We start from the raw sequence: 20,312 nt of genomic DNA on the forward strand, positions 1-20,312 counted from the left end.
TATCCAGCACCTGCTGCAGTATTTCAATCTTTAAAAGCAGTGAGACATTCTAAAATGCTGGAAAAACACTTCATGTACTGAAACAGTGATATTAAAAGACTAAATTCAGTATATACACCTTATTGACCCTTCGCAAAGACCTATCCACCTTAGTTACTGTTGCTTTGTCCGAAAAGCCGTGGCGCTGTCACGCCACATGCAGTGAAAAATACATTGCAGAGCAAAGAGGACACTGATAACACGTTAATAGACAAGACAGAGCAGGTTACTTATGATATTAAACAAAGTCCCAGCTTTCAAATTATGTAATATTTTAAAATAATTTGAACAATAAAAATCGTTTTGTGGCTCTTTAATGTGTCGTGACAGATTGCTGTAGCGCCTCAGCTCAAGCGGCTTGTGAACTGATCATCTCTTCCTACTAGTTCATTTATAGCATCAAATAAACATGAATGAACATTAGAAGGAATGTTGTTTCAAATGCGGAAAGACGTCAATACACACCATTTTCAAGTGCAAGTCCACCGAGGTCCAACTCCTGACTGCTTTGTTGGACAAAATGGCAGATTCAGCGTTATGACTGGTTAGATCGCTTGTCAATCAAACTCCCGGCGAAAGGTCAATTGATGATGAATACTATATACAGGAGAGATTAGCCCAGAATATATATGCAATGTGTTAAATGGTTAAGTGTTTTCTTTATAATGTTTTTCTATGGATCATCAACACATTTTGAATTTGGTCTTTTAATATTACTGTCTTACTTCTTTAGTACTTTTTACATACCTGGTAAGAATCACTAGCGGCCAATGGAGGAAAGCCTTGTTTTTTTGCCCTCAAGGTGGGCGTTCCTATAAGTGTATGATGTCATGTGAAAACTAAGAATTCTGCATTCTGTTTGCTACCCTCAATTCAAATTCAGGAATGTATTTGGAAATTAGAATGCGACCCTGACGGAAACAAGCAGTAGCATGCAAAGCATATATTGTGTGCATTGTATCTAAAAACACCCACCTTATTGTTCAAAGAATGTTTAAAGGATCAATCTCTTATCACCATGTCTGTGTTAGTCAAACATTATGAATGCCGTCCACTGCGAAAATCCTATTCAGTGTGCTCATGGCATCAATTAAGGACAAATCCTGAAATGAGCAAAATGAACATATATCAAAGCCTCTTTCAAATACACTCAAGATGAGATCACTAAATAAGAAATGGATCCAAGCCGCTCTTCCATACAAAGCCAAATATTATATCTAATAAGACATTCGTAATAAGTGGTTCCCGCTCGGTTTATCCCCCTGGCCTCATGAGTGAGGTGAAATCAAATGAGGAGCATAAACACAGAGTTAACTGCTGTCTGGTGACTCAACACTCGCTGATGTAGCCCCACGCCAGCACGGACATACTGAGGGAGAAATCAAGACGTAGGAGAGAAAGAGTGAGACGGGGTGGGAAAGATGGATAGTACAGAGAGGGGGTGGCAAGTGAGTGCGACGAGTGCTTAGAAAGTGTGACCACTGAAGGATTGCATTAAATAATGCTTTGCTCCTCTTTATTTGTGGGATTTGCTGCTCTGTTAATATATTTTAAGCTGCTTTGGATAAAATCATCTGCTAAATGCATAAATGGCCCTCTAGCAACTGATGCTAGAGATTGCGGTCTTAAGCCTCCTTGTTAGAGCTCCCGACTCCCATGCCAGCTGACCTGGGTTCGAGTCCCGCTTAGAGCGGGCTGTTCGAACTGGTGGGGTGCCAGATATTGAGGCCTCCTTGTGCAAAACCATATGTTCCACCACATAAAAGTACAAAAACAAAATTATATCTTGAATAATTAATGCAGGTTCACTAAAATACAACCTAACCTCCCATTCAGTTGCTTGCTAGCTGCCATAATAAGCGTATGTACTGTTAATGCATTTCCTGTGCATTTTTACTAAATGTTGTTGGTAAATCAACAGTATATGCAATCTATATGTAGATTTTAACCCTCTGGTGATCTTCATGTGTCGGTCAAAAAATATATATTTTACTATATTTTAGTTTGAAAATGTTTTTTTTTTTTTTTAATTTAATGTTTTGTATTTTTAGGGGATTTTATGGTATTAAATTAGTTATAATCCATTTATTCACTTTTTGAGCATGGACCTGAAAATGAAATTTTCAATTTAAACTATCATAAATTTTTGCTTTAGAGAACAGACTTAATGTTGGTCTCTTTTTAAAGATGACACTTGGCAAATTTGAAGTGAAAAAAAGTTTCAAAAAGTTAACTTAAAAAAAAGTTTTACGTTTATTGTTATGAAAAATGCACAAAAATGCTATTTTCATTAATATGAAATATATATTTTCAAAAACACATTTTACTCTAAAATCGCAAGAAAATCGAAGCCATAAATCTAAACATTGTGTTCCAAATTTGAGCTTGATATCTCAAAAAATGGGCTTTCAGTAACGCTGCATTCACAGGGGCATCAGCGTTAAGGTTTCTCATTTACTTTGAATAGGTGACGTCATACATTGCTGAACTGAATTGTGGGTTTTGTCGCGTCGATTCACTCGCATTGCTTGTGAAAGAAGTTGAAGATTTCTCAACTTTTCAAGCGCCAACGTAGGCGTCAGATTGCAGATCGCTTTATGCAAACACCCAAGAGCAGTCGCTAGCCAGTTGTGTTTGTGCAACACCGGAAAGTAACGTGATTGGCTGTTATCACAATAACACAATATCACTATAACACATCAACACAAGCTTCAGACGTGCCCTCCGTCAAGTGTTGACGCTGTCAGTGTGAATGCAGCGTAAGATTTTGTTTGGCTGCAGTACCAAAAGTTTTCCCTAGATTAAATTAATCTCCGATTAATTTCTAATGCCGTAATTTTTAAAGGTGCCCTAGAATTTAAAATTGAATTTACCTCGGCATAGTTAAATAATTAGAGTTCTGTACATGGAATGACAGTGAGTCTGAAACACCATTATGTAAATTAGATTTGTGCAAAAGACCACTGAAAAAAGTCAGGATGATTAATATGTACGCCCCCCAATATTTGCATAATTCATAAACACAACTTTCTTTATAAACATTCTTTATAAATCTCTCCAACAGTGTGTAATGTCAACATTAGCCCTGTTAGCCGCAACATCAAACTCAGTCAGAATCAAATGTAAATATCCGCAAAATAAATACCATACTTACAAGTTACATGATCTGATATGCTGCATGACGATCCATTTTGAGGGTTATATTAGCTGTGTGAACTTTGTTTATGCAATATATTATAGAGTTGCGAGCTTGGGGGCGGGGAGCGCGAGCATTTAAAGGGGACACGCACTGAATCGGCGCATTTTTAATTACTCCCCAAAATAGGTAGATAAAAAATTTTATAATAAAATATATATGTATTTTATTATTTTGAGCTGAAACGTCACAGACACATTCAGGGGACACCTTAGACTTATATTACATCTTGTGAAAAAGGGTTCTAGTGCACCTTTAACCGTGAGGAGCACAAGTGTGACTATTTTTTCAGGACTATTTAACCTTTTTGAATCATGTCCATAATTTGTTTTTGTTTTTTTTCACATTGAAAGTGCCAAAACCTTTACCAAGTTTTGTACCATTCCAATGAAGTAAAAAAAATCTAAAAAACAAACAAACAAAAAAACAAATAGCACAAGAGGGTTAAGTTGAAAATATACCTATAATAGCACTTCCACATGTGATTTGTTTCAAGATGTCCACAAGATCCAGGAAAGACACATGAAAACAATAAAAGCCTTTTGATTGTGCCAAAGTGACAACCTACTGTGTCTTCAGTTCCCAGCACATTTTGAAGATTTGTCTTTTTGGGTGGACATGTAGTTTTACGAACACTATGCTACTTTACAGCTCCTTTTCCTGTATACTATTACTGCTTTTCCAGGAAGGGTTGATGATATTCATAGGAAGCTAGAGATGAATGTTATTACTGGACTTATAAGGAATAGATTCTGTAAACCAGAGAATTCGTGGTGCGACATCTCAAAGATCCTAAATAGCTCACACGACGTTTTCCCTTCTGACAACACAATTTCTTCTGTTCATTATTATTCCTTCCTTTCTCAAAGCATTGTACAATGAGGAAGACCCCTGGGGTTGCGCTGAATGAAGACTTGTGTGAATGAGAAAGCAGCTGGATAAACTGCAGAGTGAAAAAAGAGGTTTTATTGACACGGTTTGTGCAAGAAATGAGCTGTTTAAAGCTGACGGAAAGGCAAATGTAATGCATGCCGAATGCTTTAAAGTCAAGAGCTGATAAGCCCTTCACTCTACAATATGCCATACGGGTTCAAAAGCTGAAAGTGATGCATTTGTAATACTTTTGGCAAGTATGCTGCCAATATTATTCTGCACAGAAGGCAGCCACTCTGTCAAATGGGGAAAAAAAGAGAAAATTCTGTCATCATTTAATCATCCACATGGCGTTTCAAATCTGTATGACTTTCTTACTTCTGAAGAACACAAAAGATGTCAGGTTGAATGTCTGAGACAATCTTTTCCGTACAATGAAATCAAGAAGCATTTTAATTACATTGAATAACCACTATTGTCATGGTTGGCTGCTAACAGGAAGCGCACAATGAAGGGGAACTCAAGGAAATAGTCTTTCATCCCAGAAACCCACAGGGACACCTAGGGAAACAGAATAACAACCATTTAACATTGACAACACAGAACAAAGAAATGAATGAAGACAGGACTTAAATACACAGAGGAACAAAAGAGCTAATTCATTGGAAAACAGGTGAACTGAATCATTAATCAAGAGAACACACTGACACACACTAGGAAACTGGGTCATACAGGCAAAAAGGCACAGGGAAAACAGAACCAAAACACAATGAATTTCAACCAAAACGAAACATCAGAGAATATAAGAGAACCAGGGCTTGACATTAAAGCAGAACTAAGTAACTTTTTTTACCTTCATAAATAGTTTTCTAAGTCCTTACGATGGTTAATTGACTTGTAGTGGTGTGTTTGAGGCGAGCACTAACCCCCTCTGGCACATCTACGCCAGAATACAGCACTTGCAACTTGAGCTGCACCGACCCGAAACAATCTTGCCTCATGTTTCACGTCTTTATAAGACAATTTCGAAAATTACCCACCTCCATCGAGTGTACTGTACTTGCAAACTACCCACCTCCTCTTTCTTGTACTGTATTTGCAAAACTACTGCGCTGGCGAGTGTTGTAGTCGTAGTCCAGAGCTGCGCTTGGAGTATTTATGACAGTGTCATTCACTGAAGGAAACTGTAGGGGGAGCTTCGCAAATCTTGCTTAGTTCTGCTTTAAAGGGTTAGTTCACCCCAAAAAGAAAATTCATTAAAGGCGCCCTAGAATACTTTTTCACAATGTGTAATATAAGTCTAAATTGTCCCCTGAATGTGTCTGTGAAGTTTCAGCTCAAAATACCCCATAGATTTTTTTTAATTCATTTTTTTAACTGCCTATTTTGGGGCATCATTAAATATGCAGAAAGTTCTCAGATTTCATCAAAAAGATCTTCTTTTGTGTTCTGAAGATGAACGAAGGTCTTACAGGTGTGGAACGACATAAGGGTGAGTAATTGATGACAGAATTTTCATTTTTGGGTGAAATAACCCTTTAACACCCGCCAACCCACTAAATGCGGGTGGATTTCAGCAGTGGCTTGTAACACAGTCACTCCTACTAGCCACTTTGGCGAGTTGAATTTTATATATAATATATACATTTTTCAATTGTAGTTTTAAAAAGGTGCAAAGTATGTCGAAAATATAGATTTTTCAATACATATTGATACTGAAATATCTGAAACGCTTGCAATAATTTTCCACAGAATAGATACATGATACCAGCTGCTCTTTCTCTCTCTCATCTCTCTGACAGCGAGTTGACACACAAACCCGCCTCCCCTCACTCACTCGTCTCATTTGTGATGTATGAATATTATTGATGCTACAGGGCTTGAATTTCAGCATGGGATTGCGTGTATTGTGCATAATTTTTCTCATTCCTGTAGATTTTGTGCTCGCACACATAAAGCAGTTATTGCGCTTAAACAGTCAAATAATCACACAATAATGTCAAATTGCTGGTCTTGGTGAGTATTCACGTAAACACAGTCAGTTCTGTTTTAAGTGAACGTAAACAGTTGAGAAAGAAAATGCATGTGTAACAGTACAATGGATCCAAGCGTCAGGTCTTAAAGTGACAGCAGCCTAATATACCTGCTGCCAAATTATGAGATAATATTAAAAATATCTATATGTCAGTTTCTCCCCATGGTATCGATGTCAAAATTGTGGCCAGTGAAAATGCTTGAGTGGCTAGTAACTTTGGAAAACCACTAGACACAGTGTCTGGTGAGCAAAAAAAGTTAATGTCAAGCCCTGGTAACAACTATATACACATACAAGCATACATACAATACACATTTATGTACTAAAAAGCGGTGAGAATCTCATGGCATTTAAATTAAATGCCATCAAAAAAAAAATAACTGACTTGAAAACCGTGATGTGCAGAAGTATTCAATTGTTTAACTATTTTGTACAATAATTCTAAAAATCAATGTTATTTTGTATATCACTACAAAAGACATAAAATCTAGTTCATGTGACTTGAGGGTTAAAACATTTACATGAACCACTACTTTTTAGAAGAAATGACTGGTTATGCTCCTTTCACTTATCTCATGACCAATCGTCAGACGTCATACTCTTTCATTGCATGGAAAAGGAGCACAAGGTTCTGCCTGACACTTCCTTTTCTGTTCCATGGAAGAATGGAAGATGGTGAGAAAATGCTGACAGTTTGAGTGAACTTAAAGGGATAGTTCACCCACAAATAATTCTATAACAACCTCAAGTTGTTCCAAACCTGTATGAATATCTTTCTTCCGCTGAACACAAACAAAGATATTTTGAAGAATATGGGTAAGCAAACAGTTGACTTCCAAAGTAAAAACTATGGAAGTCAATGGGACCCAACAACTGTTTGGAATTTTGGAACAAAATGAGCATGTCCTGGTTGAACGGCCGCCCTATGCTCTCATCTGTTGTTTTTCTACTTTCTTGCCTTTCTGTTTCCCATGATGGAAGTATCAGTCCCTTGAACGTGTTCCCGGCTGAGTCAGTGACATCAGCGCGGAGTGGGCGGGGGCTGGAGGAGGACGCCCACCCACGGCCCGCTGCGTGAACCCAGCGCCACCTGTCTCCCAGTCTGGAACAGCTTGTGCCTCCTGTCTGTGGGCTCCCATCCCCTAACGGGCCCCATGAAACCTCTCGATCACTCATTTTCACACGCTCAGCGTGAATCCGACATAAATAAATTGTTTTTAGCACTTTAGCTTTAGAACTGTTTGCTTTACATAAATAAACATCCCAAGCATACATACCGCAGGAGATCCTGGAGCGTTACCCGTGGAGGGTTGCACATTATATGACCGGCACGACCCTGTTCGATTTACCATTCCTATGATCTATCGATCGTCTCAGGAGGTTGGCGGCGGTGCCCGTGACAGCTTTGTGCTCCTCGGGCTGTGTGAAAACCATGTGGGACTCTAAAAGTGAGATGAAATCAATGAGAAGTACCTCCTTTGTTCTCCACTGACTAAGAGGTTTGAACAGTAAGAGATACCTACAACCATCCCAACCACACAAACCATTGGCATTTAACATATAACCAACTTACCAGGTGGAAAAATAATACTCACTGTGACTAATGCACTTCTTTCTGAATTTAACAGGAACAATTTCAAACATACACTGACATTCTTTTAGAGAACTAGTCACTACGAGTTTAAGAGGCCATTTGGCTCATTTTTTTATTTATTTTTACATGATATTTACTTTGACTTTGTTCAGAAAAGAAGCAAATATCTGATACGGCTCCAGGGGGTTAATAAACGCCTTCTGAAGCAAAGCGATGGGTTTTTGTAAGAAAAATATCTATATTTAAAACTTTATAAACTATAATAACTAGCTTTCGTATGCATCGATTTGCGGTGGAAGAGTGACCTCTGACTCAACGCATGACACATTGATGAACACGGAAGCGCAGAGGAGAGAGCAAAACAAAACACCGATCATGAATTAGAAGTCTTAAATGAGAAATTTTAAAGAGAAATGTTGGCGGATTTCAATATAAGAGAAGAGGAGCTTCAGTTTGTTTCACAGCTCTGTTTGTTTGGACCACGAGAGGCGTCTAAGCTTATGATAATCCTACATCCTGTGTCATACATCATGTCACGGGTTAATCATTTGGTGCGAGTCGACTTACGCAGTATGCATTAAAGTATTTATTTTTTAAATATATCTCGGATTGTGTTTGTCTGAAAAAAGATAGTCATATACACTTAGGATGGCTTGAGGATGAGTAAATCATGGGATAATTTTCATTTTTGGGTGAACTAACCCTTTAAGCTCAATAGACAAATTTACTCTAACATTTACGCTCACAATGAATGGACGTCAATGGAGTAAGGCACAGAAATGTTGCCAATATTGCCAAAAAATATACTCTGATTCTCTTACAAATGTCTATATCTGCTTTGAGATAACAGATTTTATACATTTAAGTCTGATTGGTCATTTCAGATGTCAATTAGTTTTTTTTTTTTTATGTCATTTAGGATATAACATGATTCTAACGTTATACACATTATATTTTGAATGGTGAATGAGTGATTGAGTAAATCATTTCTGACGCATCATATAACAGCACTCCTGTGAGATGTCATGATGGACACAAACATAAGCAAATTTTTTGTTTTTTGCACTTGTCTATCCACAGTGACAGCTACTCTCATAGTCACTATGGCAACTAATGTAGATAGACACAGATATTGACTACACTGTCTGAAGCAACAGATGCAGTTTCTTTCATTACCAGCAAAATTACAGTCAGACAGTCCTTATGATCATATTTGATTGGTTGCATTGTGAACTAAGCCTTTGAACCCTACTTGGAAAAAAATGCAATGAAACAACGCTTCAAGTCAGATGAATGAATTTTGAAAGAAAGCAGCCATTTTTTTCCCATTAACTCTTATAAAAAGTATGACAATTTGTCTGTTTTTTTTTTTTTTTTTCCTAATGCGATTCTGCCTGACCCTTTCTTATCTGTTCCAAGGAAGACTGGAAGATGGTGAGAAAATGCTGACAGTTTGAGTGAACTTAAAGGGATAGTTCACCCACAAATAATTCTATAACAACCTCAAGTTGTTCCAAACCTGTATGAATATCTTTCTTCGGTCCCACTTTATATTAAGTGGCCTTAACTACTATGTACTTGCATCAAAAACACAATGTACACAAAGTACAATGTACTTATTGGGTTCATATTGAATTGCAAAACACTTTTGCTGCTATTGAGGTTAGATACGGGTAAGGTTAGGGAAAGCTTTGGTGGTATGGGTAGGTTTAAGGGTAGGGGTAAGATTAAAGGGATGGGTCAACAGAGTAATTATAAATGTAATAACAGAAATTAATTACAGATGTAATTACATGCAGGTGTTTTTTAAAATATAAGTACAATGTAAAAACATGTATGTACACAATAAGTGCATTGTATCAAATTATTAATTTAAATGTAAGTACATAGTAGTTAAGGCCACTTAATATAAAGAGGGTCCCTTTCTTCTGCTGAACACAAAAGAAGATATTTTGAAGAATATGGGTAAGCAAACAGTTGGCTTCCAAAGTATGGGGAAAAAAAAACTATGGAAGTCAATGGGATCCAACAACTGTTTGGAATTTCGGAACAAAATGAGCATGTCCTGGTTGAACGGCCGCCCTATGCTCTCATCGGTTGTTTTTCTACTTTCTTGTCTTTCTGTTTCCCATGATGGAAGTATCAGTCCCTTGAACGTGTTCCACGTTCGTTTTTTTTGTTTTTGTTTTTTTTGATTTGCCAAATTTGACTTTGACTTGCCAAATTCTCATTTGAATATTGTTATACGATCGAAAGTTTGGGTAATTTTTTTTAAGTTTTGAATATGAACTTCTAATGAAATTGCAACAAAATGACTGTGGTTTTCATTTCATGTACCTCTACATGATTTTAAACATTTGTCAAAACTCAAAAGTATTACTCAATTTCTTCTGTGTAAAGTTTTTTTTTTATTTTTTTTTTTATTTAAATTCAAAAACTTTCTTCACTTCAGAATCTTAGCAGAGTTGCCAAGTCCACTGTTTTCCCGTGGAATTGGACTATTTTTACACTTTTGCCGCATATTGTTTTCTTTAGTGCATGGGTTGAAGCGTCACCCAAAGAACTCGATTTTTCCCCAGAACACAATTTTTACATGGGAACCCCCCCTGAACGCGACTGAGCTAGTTTAGGCTGTGATTGGTCTGGTTTTGTTACGCAAACCTGGCAACCTTGAGTTTTAGGATTATAAATGGGATGATATAAATTAAGCACAACAGAGTACCTCAGAGATGATGTGTTTTTGTAGGTCAACCCAGAAGTTATCAGCGCACGGGTTTCCTCGATCAAAAGCCTATTCATTTTCCCCATAGACTTCTGGAAAATCACAAAAAATAAGCTCTGTGTTTAACAAAGGGTTATGACACACGTTTTGTCTATCAAGATAATCTTTACAAGTTAACACCACATTTATACATCTTGAAGACTAAATAAAGTGGTCAGATATAAAAAGCTAACAGTAGGCTATAAACGGACTACAGCACACCATGGACGCGGATCAACGTCACCACCAAGCGTCCTCAAACTTTATTTAAAAAAACAACTTTATTTAAAAACATGTTCGCTGATTATGATCTGTGCTGTGTATGAATACTTATCCACTTTTTCATGAGAAATGCTGTTCAAATGTCCCGTTTGTCATGAAGACGTCTAAAGTGCCCGCCAAAGGAAGTAGTCCCTTTTAGCAACTTGTTTGCAACCGCCGATTTTAAGACACAGTAAATGTTTAAAAAAAAAATCACAAGTGAGTTATAACTGGTGTTTTATGTCATAGATCAAAACGTGAAAATATTCAGAGGCTTTGTTTTCCTCAGACCTTATTTCAGGCAATTTAGCAAAAACCTATTCAAAAAACCCATTGACTTCAGGGCGATGGAACCGGAAGTCCTAAAATGCTAACTCGCTTCCGGGTTTTGCATACAAAAGCACGTCATCCTTGAGGTACTCTATGCTAATACTCAAATTTATGCTAATGCACTAACAATTCTATATAGGGCAAGGCAATGCACGGGAATAAACAATAAAATACACACGGGTTCAGAAATATAGAACAGAACTTGCTAATCTTATCAAAAAACACTATCTGTGCAAAGTTATATCCAATAATTCCCGTTCTGATGGCGTGAGATAAAACTTTCACATTGGCCTATATGTACAAGGATATTATCCTAGACTGTTTACACAGACACAAATCCAAACAGTACTTGCGTCAGTAACACCCAGAGGGGCGATTTAGACACTTTATAGATCGAATAACACATTTTTGAATTCGTGATGGGGCTCGGAAACGTCTAGACATCCATTACTAGTGCATTAGAGCATAAACACAATCATTGTTTGCTTTTATAAAGTGAGGGATGAGTCTAAATTACTTTCAGTCCTAACAGACGTCATGCCACAGATGCTGTCAATAGAGACCCTGGAAGACGTTCAGGACAGCATCAAGAACACATCACCCTCTGCTGGCAAAACACAACACCACAGGCCTCACAAGGACGCACGGTATTAGTATTCAAAAGATGCCGGTGGTTTGGCACGTTGAGGCTCAGAGCAATGAATGCAAACAGGAAGAACTCATCAGAGAGCCAAATAAACTTCTGCCACTCAGTGACAGATGTGGGATGGAGGAGTATGACATGAAATGAAATGAAATCCTGACTCATGGATCATGAGAGTCATCAGCTGGAAGCTTTATTTGTGTTTTTTAGCAGCAGCTGCACTCGCTGATCACGTCTCCAGTTGTGTGACTGATCAAAAAAAGGCACTTTGTTAAATATCCGAGACAAATGCACAAAGTGAACACGCTTAGTGCTGAAACGCAAACAGTTTCTCTCAGAATAAGAGTTCTGGAGAACAGTTTTGTGTGGAACACTTCCCAGCTGCACTTCAAGGAATTTCGTGAACTGACCCTGAAATTCAGTCTTGTTTTTGCTCAATCTCACTCCGAATCCAAAACCAGTGACGGGAACTGAACCCCTCCCTCCACCAGCAGCGAGTACAGACCACGCAGAACCACAGCACTGGGTCGCTCAGTACCGGAATGAGAGTCCCAGAAATACGCAAGGTTATCGGACATTGCCTAAAAATAGGAAGAAAAAAAACCCCATGTGCTTTATACAATATAGGTCATTTCAAAGCAGCTTTACAGTGATATAAACAGGATAATAATGATCAATGATGTAAACTCAATAGCATCAGCAATATGCTGCCTTATAATATGCCTTTTTGGACAAATTAAGAAAAAAGGTTATCTCTTGTATATTAAAAAGAAGAGACATCGAAATTATTTTAAACCTTTTGAAGATGAACGGCCTGCTGAAGTTGTTCTACTCTGAGCCTTTGGCTTTCCAGCTCTCTCAGTTCAGCCTCACTGTTGTATGACAGGATGGGCGGCAGACAGGATATGGGGTCACCCCATTCACCTCTCCTCCGGATGGGACAGAAAGCTCCAGAGCTCCTCGTATCCCACCTCTCCCAGTCTGAGAAACACAAGGTAGTTTTGCATTGGATTTTATGCCTTATAACAATTGCATTTGGTATTTATGGGTTCAAGCATGCAGCGCTGAAACCCCATTGTATTTGTTAAAATTTCCATGGATCAGGCAGAACAAACCACAATCGTAGAGACTTGAAAATTTGTGGGTTGGTATTACTCACACCATCTACAATGCCACCAAGGCTCGCCCCAATCGGCCTAATGGGGGGCGCTACAGCGGTGAAAAGTACGAAATAACTCCTCAACCGTTAGGCGTCTCTTTTATTGTTGGAATCCTCGGCTCAAAACGGACAAAATGTATGCCTCGGATTCTATTCGAGTGAAATTTTTGGGTATTTTAGATTTTTGAAAAACCTACTTTTGCAAACTAGTCCTAGGTTTTCGGCCCGACTGGAACCAAACCAGTGCAGAGATTCTCCAGAGTCTGATTGTCTATAATTATCAAAAAAAGTTGAAATTTCGATTCACAGACTCGAAGGGCCACCAAAACCTTTGAAGTGGGCGTAGCCACTTTTACTAAAATTGCTATAACCCGTGAATGGAATGAGATATTTTAACCAAACTCAGCACACATATGTAGGAGCTGTGACCACAGAAAATGACGTGGCGACTGCCACTTGGTGGCGCTATAACATGGAAAAAAACTTAAAAATTGGCTGTAACTATGCAACCCTAAGTCTGATTGACTTGAAAATTGGCATGCGGTGTCTTTGTCCGAGGTGCCAAAACTGCCTTTGAGGACATTTATTTCATGTCTTGAAAAATGTGGTCACCATCGGTGTTTTAATTATACATAAGCAGAACGAAACTGTCTGGGACTGTTCTAAAGAAATCTGCCAAAGATTCATGTTTTTACGTGCGTAAAGGATCGTAAATTATGTGATTTTCTCACACACCCACAACATTCATGCCACATGGAAGAACTCCTCATTCTGAGCAACTTTGCCTCTGGAACCGCTGCTGTCAATGAAATCGTTCATGAAATATTGGAGATTATTTCAAAAACCTAATTTCGTGAACTAATTCTACGTTTTTGGCTCAACCTCGATAACTGTTAACAGCTTTAAAAATAAATTGTCTTTTCCATCTATGATCGAGATGGTTACAGGCTTGCTAAATTAAAACATAATACATTTTTACATATGTGCTTAAAGGCCTTAAAGCGCTTGAAACCTGACAATTGCTGCTTGCAGCAATATTATTAGAACATTATTAAGAAATTATATTATCATATACAGTTCAGAGCAGTTAACTATTGATCTGGATTACATAAAGCTGTTCTACACTGAACATGAGCAAGCATCTACAGTGCATTAATTGCTTTCCCAAGACGCAAGAACATGGAAACTTTGGTAAATGGATCTCTGTGGGGTCGGGGGATATATATGGGATTGTGGAGGACAAAGCTTCAAAATGATGAACCATGTGTGAGGCTTTTTGAGATATTACCCTTTAAATCCAGAGGGAACACTTTAAACTACATGAGAAAAATATTATAGCTAACCACGTTGAAAAAGGGATGGGACTTTTGACTTCTTGGATAATTGCATGGCATGTGACTTGTAGAAATCGAACATGTGAATTTGTGAAACTGAGCACAGAAACTCAACAAGCACTGTTTAATGGAGGGTGAACAGATCAAAGACTACTGACACCACATTACACCCAAAATAGAACGGTGTGATTTGTTAAGCCCTTAGCATTCCTGTAAAATTTGCCTTAAATCCCTAAAAAAGGCATGCTGCATGCTGTTCTTGAACCATTTGGAGTATATGCATGGTTATGGTACAGTGTAATGCTAACAGGTTAAACTGTACTAAACTGAATCCAAAAATAGAGTTTATAGAGTTTTTGATCACTACAATTACCATGTGAACATTGTTGTGTTCATGAGAAGAATTGTACTTTGTTGACTTGTATAATGACGTAATGTACAGTATGTGAGAACGGAAGTGAAAAGAGTAAAGAAAATGGATGAAGTTCAGTACTTCTGTCTTGTGTGTTTCTTTAGGGCAAATAGTTAACCCTGGGTCATTCTAAACCTCAGGTAAACAGAATCCTGGGTTATCTTGCTTCACGTTTCACACTGAATCAGCGAATCAGTGGTTCGGAGCGCGTATCAAACTGCCAAAGTCAGTGGTAAATCATTCAAATTTCAAAACACTTATGATGTAACGAAGCCTCGTTTACTGAAATCACGTGACTTTGGCATTTTGATACACACTCCGAACCACTGATTCAAAACAAAAGATTTGTAAAGCTTCAAGAAGCAGTGTTTTGAAATCGCCCATCACTAGATATTGTTGAATAAAGTCGTTATTTAGTTTTTTGGCACACAAAAATTATTCTTGTCGCTTCATAACATTAAGGTTGAACCACTGTAGTCACATGAACTGTTTTAAATACGTCTTTAGTACCTTTCTGGGCATTGAAAGTGTTAATTGTCTTGTTGTCAATGCAGGCCTCAGTGAGCCATAGGATGTTATCAAAAATATCTTAATTTGTGTTCTGAAGATGAATGAAGGTCTTACGGGTGTGGAATGGCATGAGGGTGAGTAATAAATGACAGAATTTTCATTTTTGGGTGAACTAACCCTCTAAGTAAAATTACAATATAACGATATTTTGTAATATCCATCTATTTTATTGTTTAACAATAAAAACCACACTGACATATTTCAGACAAGAGTCAACTGTACAATAAAAGCAGATTTGAACCAAAAGTTTGAACTGTGTTCTCAGGACAAGCGGATGGTTCATAAATGTCAAGTTTTTACATCTGTTAAATACAATGATAATTGAATTCATCATATTACAATTAAAAACAATTACAAATAATATACTATTAATTATAATTTAATATCAATATTATAATTTATATTAATAACAAAAAATAGTTCTAATAAAATCTAAATAAATAAATTTAATATAAATATTCTAATAAATATTTAAAATTCTAAAAAAAATTAAATAAAATTATATCATTAAAATGTTTTAATTACAGTTTCTGTTGGTAAAAACAATGGATTAATATTTTTGTATGATTTTTTATGCATTATACACTATTGGGGCATGTTGTCACAAAAGCTCAGTGTGTGTTAAATGAACTGTATCTTTTTCCTGAGCCGTACAATTAAATTGTTTAAATTGCTTTGTTCATTCAGCAGATGCTTTCATTCAAAGTGACTTACAAATGAGTAACACCACAAGCAGCAACCTCTGCACATGAACCCTGACCTGAAAATGACATCAAATAGTTTACAAATGGTGAAGTACCTTTCTTCAGCTGATCAGCACATGTAAGAAGTTCTGCCATCATCCTCTCCAAACCCTCCAGCATCCGCAAGGACTCATATTCTCTCTCATGTGATGTCCCTGTGACACACACACACACAAAAACATATCTCAATCTCGATCTACTCCAAATGAGCTGCCCGCCTGTGACTCAGATGAATAAAGACTAGATGACAGTGTCATCCTTGGACGGATCCTTATTGTCCAGATGCTCATTTCTCAGCCCCCTACTTCCACCCACACACTTCTGTCTTCCTGCAGCCCTCCATCTTCCTGCCCCCAGTGCGGGTACCTGAGTCTGAGTCTGTGGAGCAGCTCTGCTCAGCGTTGAAGGAGTGCGTCAGGTCAAGACAACGCTGTGAAAGCACGTCCAGATCTGCTGTGATATCAGCAGGACATCGGGAAGGCCAATCTGATGGGAACTGATACAGCAGCAGTTTAAGAAAATAAGAGAAATCTTAGTCAGACAGCATATTTAATTTGATAGATACAAAAGAAATGGAGAGAAAAATATGACAAAATTGTATGTTTATCACTGAAAAAAAGCAGTCTTAAATATGCCGTCTGACCTGACAAGGACTTTTGAATAAACAGCAAGTGGTATAGAGTGGAGCAGGGATGATGTATTTTTGTAGGCCAAAACCCGGAAATGAGTTGCATTTTAACACTTCCGGTTCCATCGTCAATGTGTGTTTTTGGCTAAATGGTTGAAGGTCTGTGGTGTGGTCAAGAGATTTTCACCTTTTACTCTCTTGTGATTTTTTTTTAAAGCTTTTACTTGTCTGACAAATGGCTAAATGAGGACATTAAACGTCATCAACCGAACAGGTAAATTCATCTACTCACTAGTCTGCTTTTACAGCCTTGTTGTGTTTATAATAATACTCTTGAAAACTATTATAACTTGAACTTTTGAGGAAAATGTTTTTAAATAAAGTGTTGTCTGAAGCTTAGTGGTGGTGATGAAGTCATGTGACAATATGTTTAGCTTTTTACTTCTGCTGATTGTATTTACGCTTGTGAAGATTATCACGATAAACAAAACGAGTAAAAATCATAAGCTTTTGTTAGTCACAGACCTTATTTTCTGCTTTAATCCCAAGCCGATGGAAAAATCCTATTGGGTTTTTGTTGAGGGAACGAGAGTGATGTGAACTCCTGGGTTGGCCTACAAAAATATGTCATTACTGCAGCGCTCTATATTGTGCAGTTTACTCCTAGATCAGGATTACAACAACACCAAGAGGAGAAAATGATGATTGCATGGATGTATTGATCATGTCTGATCAAATGTGACAGGTCTGAAGTGACAGGATTGATCTGAAGGATACAGTTCCCTGCAGTCTCTCAGTAAATTGAGCTTTCTCTGGTACTGGCTTTGATTGCTGGCTCAATACTTTTTTCCACAATCTGAAAAAACACTTACACTTTAAGAAAACTTTTTTTTTTTTTTCTCACAATAAAAATTGTGATTTTAATATTCTGTATATATTCATACAATATGTTTTACTAGATAAATAAAATGACTTGTTTCTTGTTTTCTGGGGGAAAAAATCCAAATTAAGTGAGTTTTTGCTTAAAACAAACAAAATGATCTGCCAATGGGGTAAGAAAAAATAACATCGTTTCTGTTTGGGACAAAAACAAGAATCAAGATTTAAAACAGAATTTTTTTTTTTCCCCCCAAATATCTTATGTCATTTTATTTATCTAGTAAAAGCATCTGGATTTAATAATTTTTAGATATTTGGACTGGAAACAAGACAAAATACTAAGTAAGAGAAACATATTTTTGCAGTGTAATCTTGGATACATAATGTTTCACAGACAAGGTTTTTCTTACACTAGTCCCACGTTAACATGTCTGTTGCTTAAGTCTTGATGCTTTAATTTTGCAACATTATTTTAAGGTTTACTGCGTTGCTCTGTTTACTTCCATTGTACAATAATTAAAAAAAAAATGAGTCAGTCTAATGAATATTATATCATAAACACTGGTGATAGTGCTTAGCTTGTTGTGAACCCAAAATATTCCTTTTAAAAAGGATTTAAAAGACAATATCAGACTGACCGGATCTGCTTTGTTCTCTGTGCTCGCCAGACTGGTAACAAAGGAGACGATATCCTACACAGCAACAAAGAAAAGCCATAAGCCACATTTTGATGGAAAAAAAAAAATGTTATATATGTTATATAATACATATACAATACCATTCAAGGGTTTGAGGTCAATGGGATTTTAATATTTTTAAAAGAAGTATCTTCTGCTCACCAAGGCTGCATTTATTTGATTTAAAAAAAATAAATAAAGTAAAAACAGTAATATTGTGAAATATAATTATAATTTTAATCAAATGTTTTTTATTTGAGTATACTTTAAAATTAAATTTATTCCTGTGATCAAATCTGAATTTTCTGTAGTCTTGTGTCACATGATCTTCAGAAATCATGCTTATATGCTGATTTGATGTGCAAGAAACATTTAAGATTATTATCAATGATGTAAACATTTGTGCTGCTTCATATTTTTGTGGAAACCATGATTTCTTTCAGGATTCTTTGATAAATAGAACATTCAATTTAAAATGGAAATCTTTTTTGTGACATTATAAATGTCTTTTCTGTCACTTTTGATCACTTTAATGCATCCTTGTTGAATAAAAGTATTCATTTCTTAATTTCTTCGATACAGACCCCAAACTTTCGAAAGGTAGTGCACATATTAGATTAAAGATGCATTTCATATTTTTTCACAACAAAGATGAATATCTGATCAGATATACCATTGTGCATTAGACAGCACATTTCCTGTTGTGAATTTCCCATCTTGGCAGGAGACTGATGGGGAAGACTGTTTAGCATTAGTGGCTTTGACACACATCTTCTGCTGGGATCCTGTGGAGCAGATCTTCCCTGGAGCGCTCTTTGGGACTGTCGGCCTTCCTTTGTCTCCAGTCGGTCCTTTCCGGACCAGAACGGACCTGTGGGACACGTACCCTCCGGCTGCTCGTCTGTAATGATTGGGTTTTTTGCATGTCTCCGAGGGGGGGAAAGATTTCACTGGTTTTCTTTTATCTTCTTCTTTAACAGTATAATTAATGAGTGCTTTATTTTTCTGTATTTTTTGGTTGCTGTCAGAGTGAAGTTCTTTATGAGCCTCAGATGAGCTGCGGATTTTCAGCGCCTTTTTTAAAACCTGCTCCAACAATTCAATTTCTTGTTTTTCTTCAGGTGGAATATCTGTTTTAGAAAGCAGAGACAAAATATTGTTATGTAATATACGACATGGGATTATATAAAAAAGAAAGATAAACAGATAAATGATTTTCCTCTAACCATCTTCAGTACTGACGGCTGAAGCAGTTTCCAGCTCACTGGCTTCTGTCACACGTGTTCTCCTGCACATGAACCGACAAAATGTACCTTTTTACACCCTCTATTTCAAGGCAAGTATGCCGTAAGAACAAGAAAACCACTTAAGTATCTTACATTGAGCTCAATATCTCCTTGCACAGCCTGATGTTTTCAGTGAGTCTTGATTCTTCAGCTTTGCACATCTTGACAGCTTCTTCAACAGCATGAAGAGACATGCTGCTCTGAGTAAATACACAAGAACTGTAAACTTATAGCAACAGTACCGTGTATACAGGTGTCAAATGTGTGACAATTTTGCTTTTTAACAGGTTAAAATGAATATGAATGTAAGCACAGATGCTACACATGCACAAATACACATCAGTTCAGTCATCAAACAGCTGGTGCTGTAATATAACACACAATGCGTACTAAAGAGTGCGTACTTAAGTACAATATGTCTACATTCATTCATTCAGTATTCATTTGGTCAAAATGTATATGAATATTCAACACTCTTATTATTGAGTGAGTCAAGTTACCCACACGGAAGCGTACGTTGGTGTCTAAAAACACAGCTTTCACTTTCCTTTATCCAACCTTTATGTTCCTTCAGCTCGTTGAGTTTTTTAAATGAATCTTATGTAACTCAGACTGTCAAAATAAAGTCCGACAAACAGAGCAAATTCTGCGTCAAACTTCCGAGCTCGGCGGCGAGACTCACTTCTCACAAACGCTAGTTAGACTCAAATCTCGCGAGACTGACACGGAGCGTCGTTGCTGTGGAAACAAGTGAGCGCTGCGCAACAACAGTTTAGTGTTGAGGAGAAACTCATTTAGTTTTTCAACATGGAGAATCAGAGAGAGTTTGGGAGAGCTGTTCCGGTGCAGGTCACTGTGCTGTGTGGAAATCATTTGGTAAGTCGTTAAAATC

At 37.2% G+C, this 20,312-nt stretch overlaps 1 protein-coding gene across 6 annotated transcripts; it reads right to left on the bottom strand.

Moving 5' to 3' along the window:
• Nucleotides 1–825: 825 nt before the first annotated feature.
• LOC137017240 (tubulin epsilon and delta complex protein 2) lies at nt 826–20,158 on the bottom strand. 6 transcript variants are annotated; one of them, XR_010894577.1, is made up of 13 exons: nt 19,925–20,158; nt 19,514–19,620; nt 19,361–19,422; nt 18,808–19,264; nt 18,096–18,149; nt 17,356–17,434; nt 16,317–16,446; nt 16,007–16,105; nt 12,529–12,713; nt 7,421–7,585; nt 4,569–4,669; nt 1,015–1,142; nt 826–851 (listed from the first exon to the last, which is right to left on the bottom strand). XR_010894577.1 is itself a non-coding variant. In XM_067381278.1 (10 exons), the coding sequence occupies exons 2-10, from the start codon at nt 19,612–19,614 to the stop codon at nt 7,517–7,519; spliced, it is 1,236 nt and encodes a 411-aa protein (XP_067237379.1). In that variant the 5' UTR covers nt 19,615–19,620; nt 19,925–20,158; the 3' UTR covers nt 6,762–7,516. The 6 variants fall into 6 exon arrangements, 4 of the variants coding, with proteins under 4 accessions (XP_067237379.1, XP_067237377.1, XP_067237378.1 ...); XR_010894576.1 differs by lacking the exon at nt 826–851 and having other exon boundaries at nt 878–1,142; XM_067381278.1 differs by lacking the exons at nt 826–851; nt 1,015–1,142; nt 4,569–4,669 and having other exon boundaries at nt 6,762–7,585.
• Between the last annotated feature and the right edge of the window lie 154 nt (nt 20,159–20,312).

This window comes from Chanodichthys erythropterus, chromosome 3 (genome assembly GCF_024489055.1).
Source record: "Chanodichthys erythropterus isolate Z2021 chromosome 3, ASM2448905v1, whole genome shotgun sequence".
Lineage (NCBI taxonomy): Eukaryota > Metazoa > Chordata > Actinopteri > Cypriniformes > Xenocyprididae > Chanodichthys > Chanodichthys erythropterus.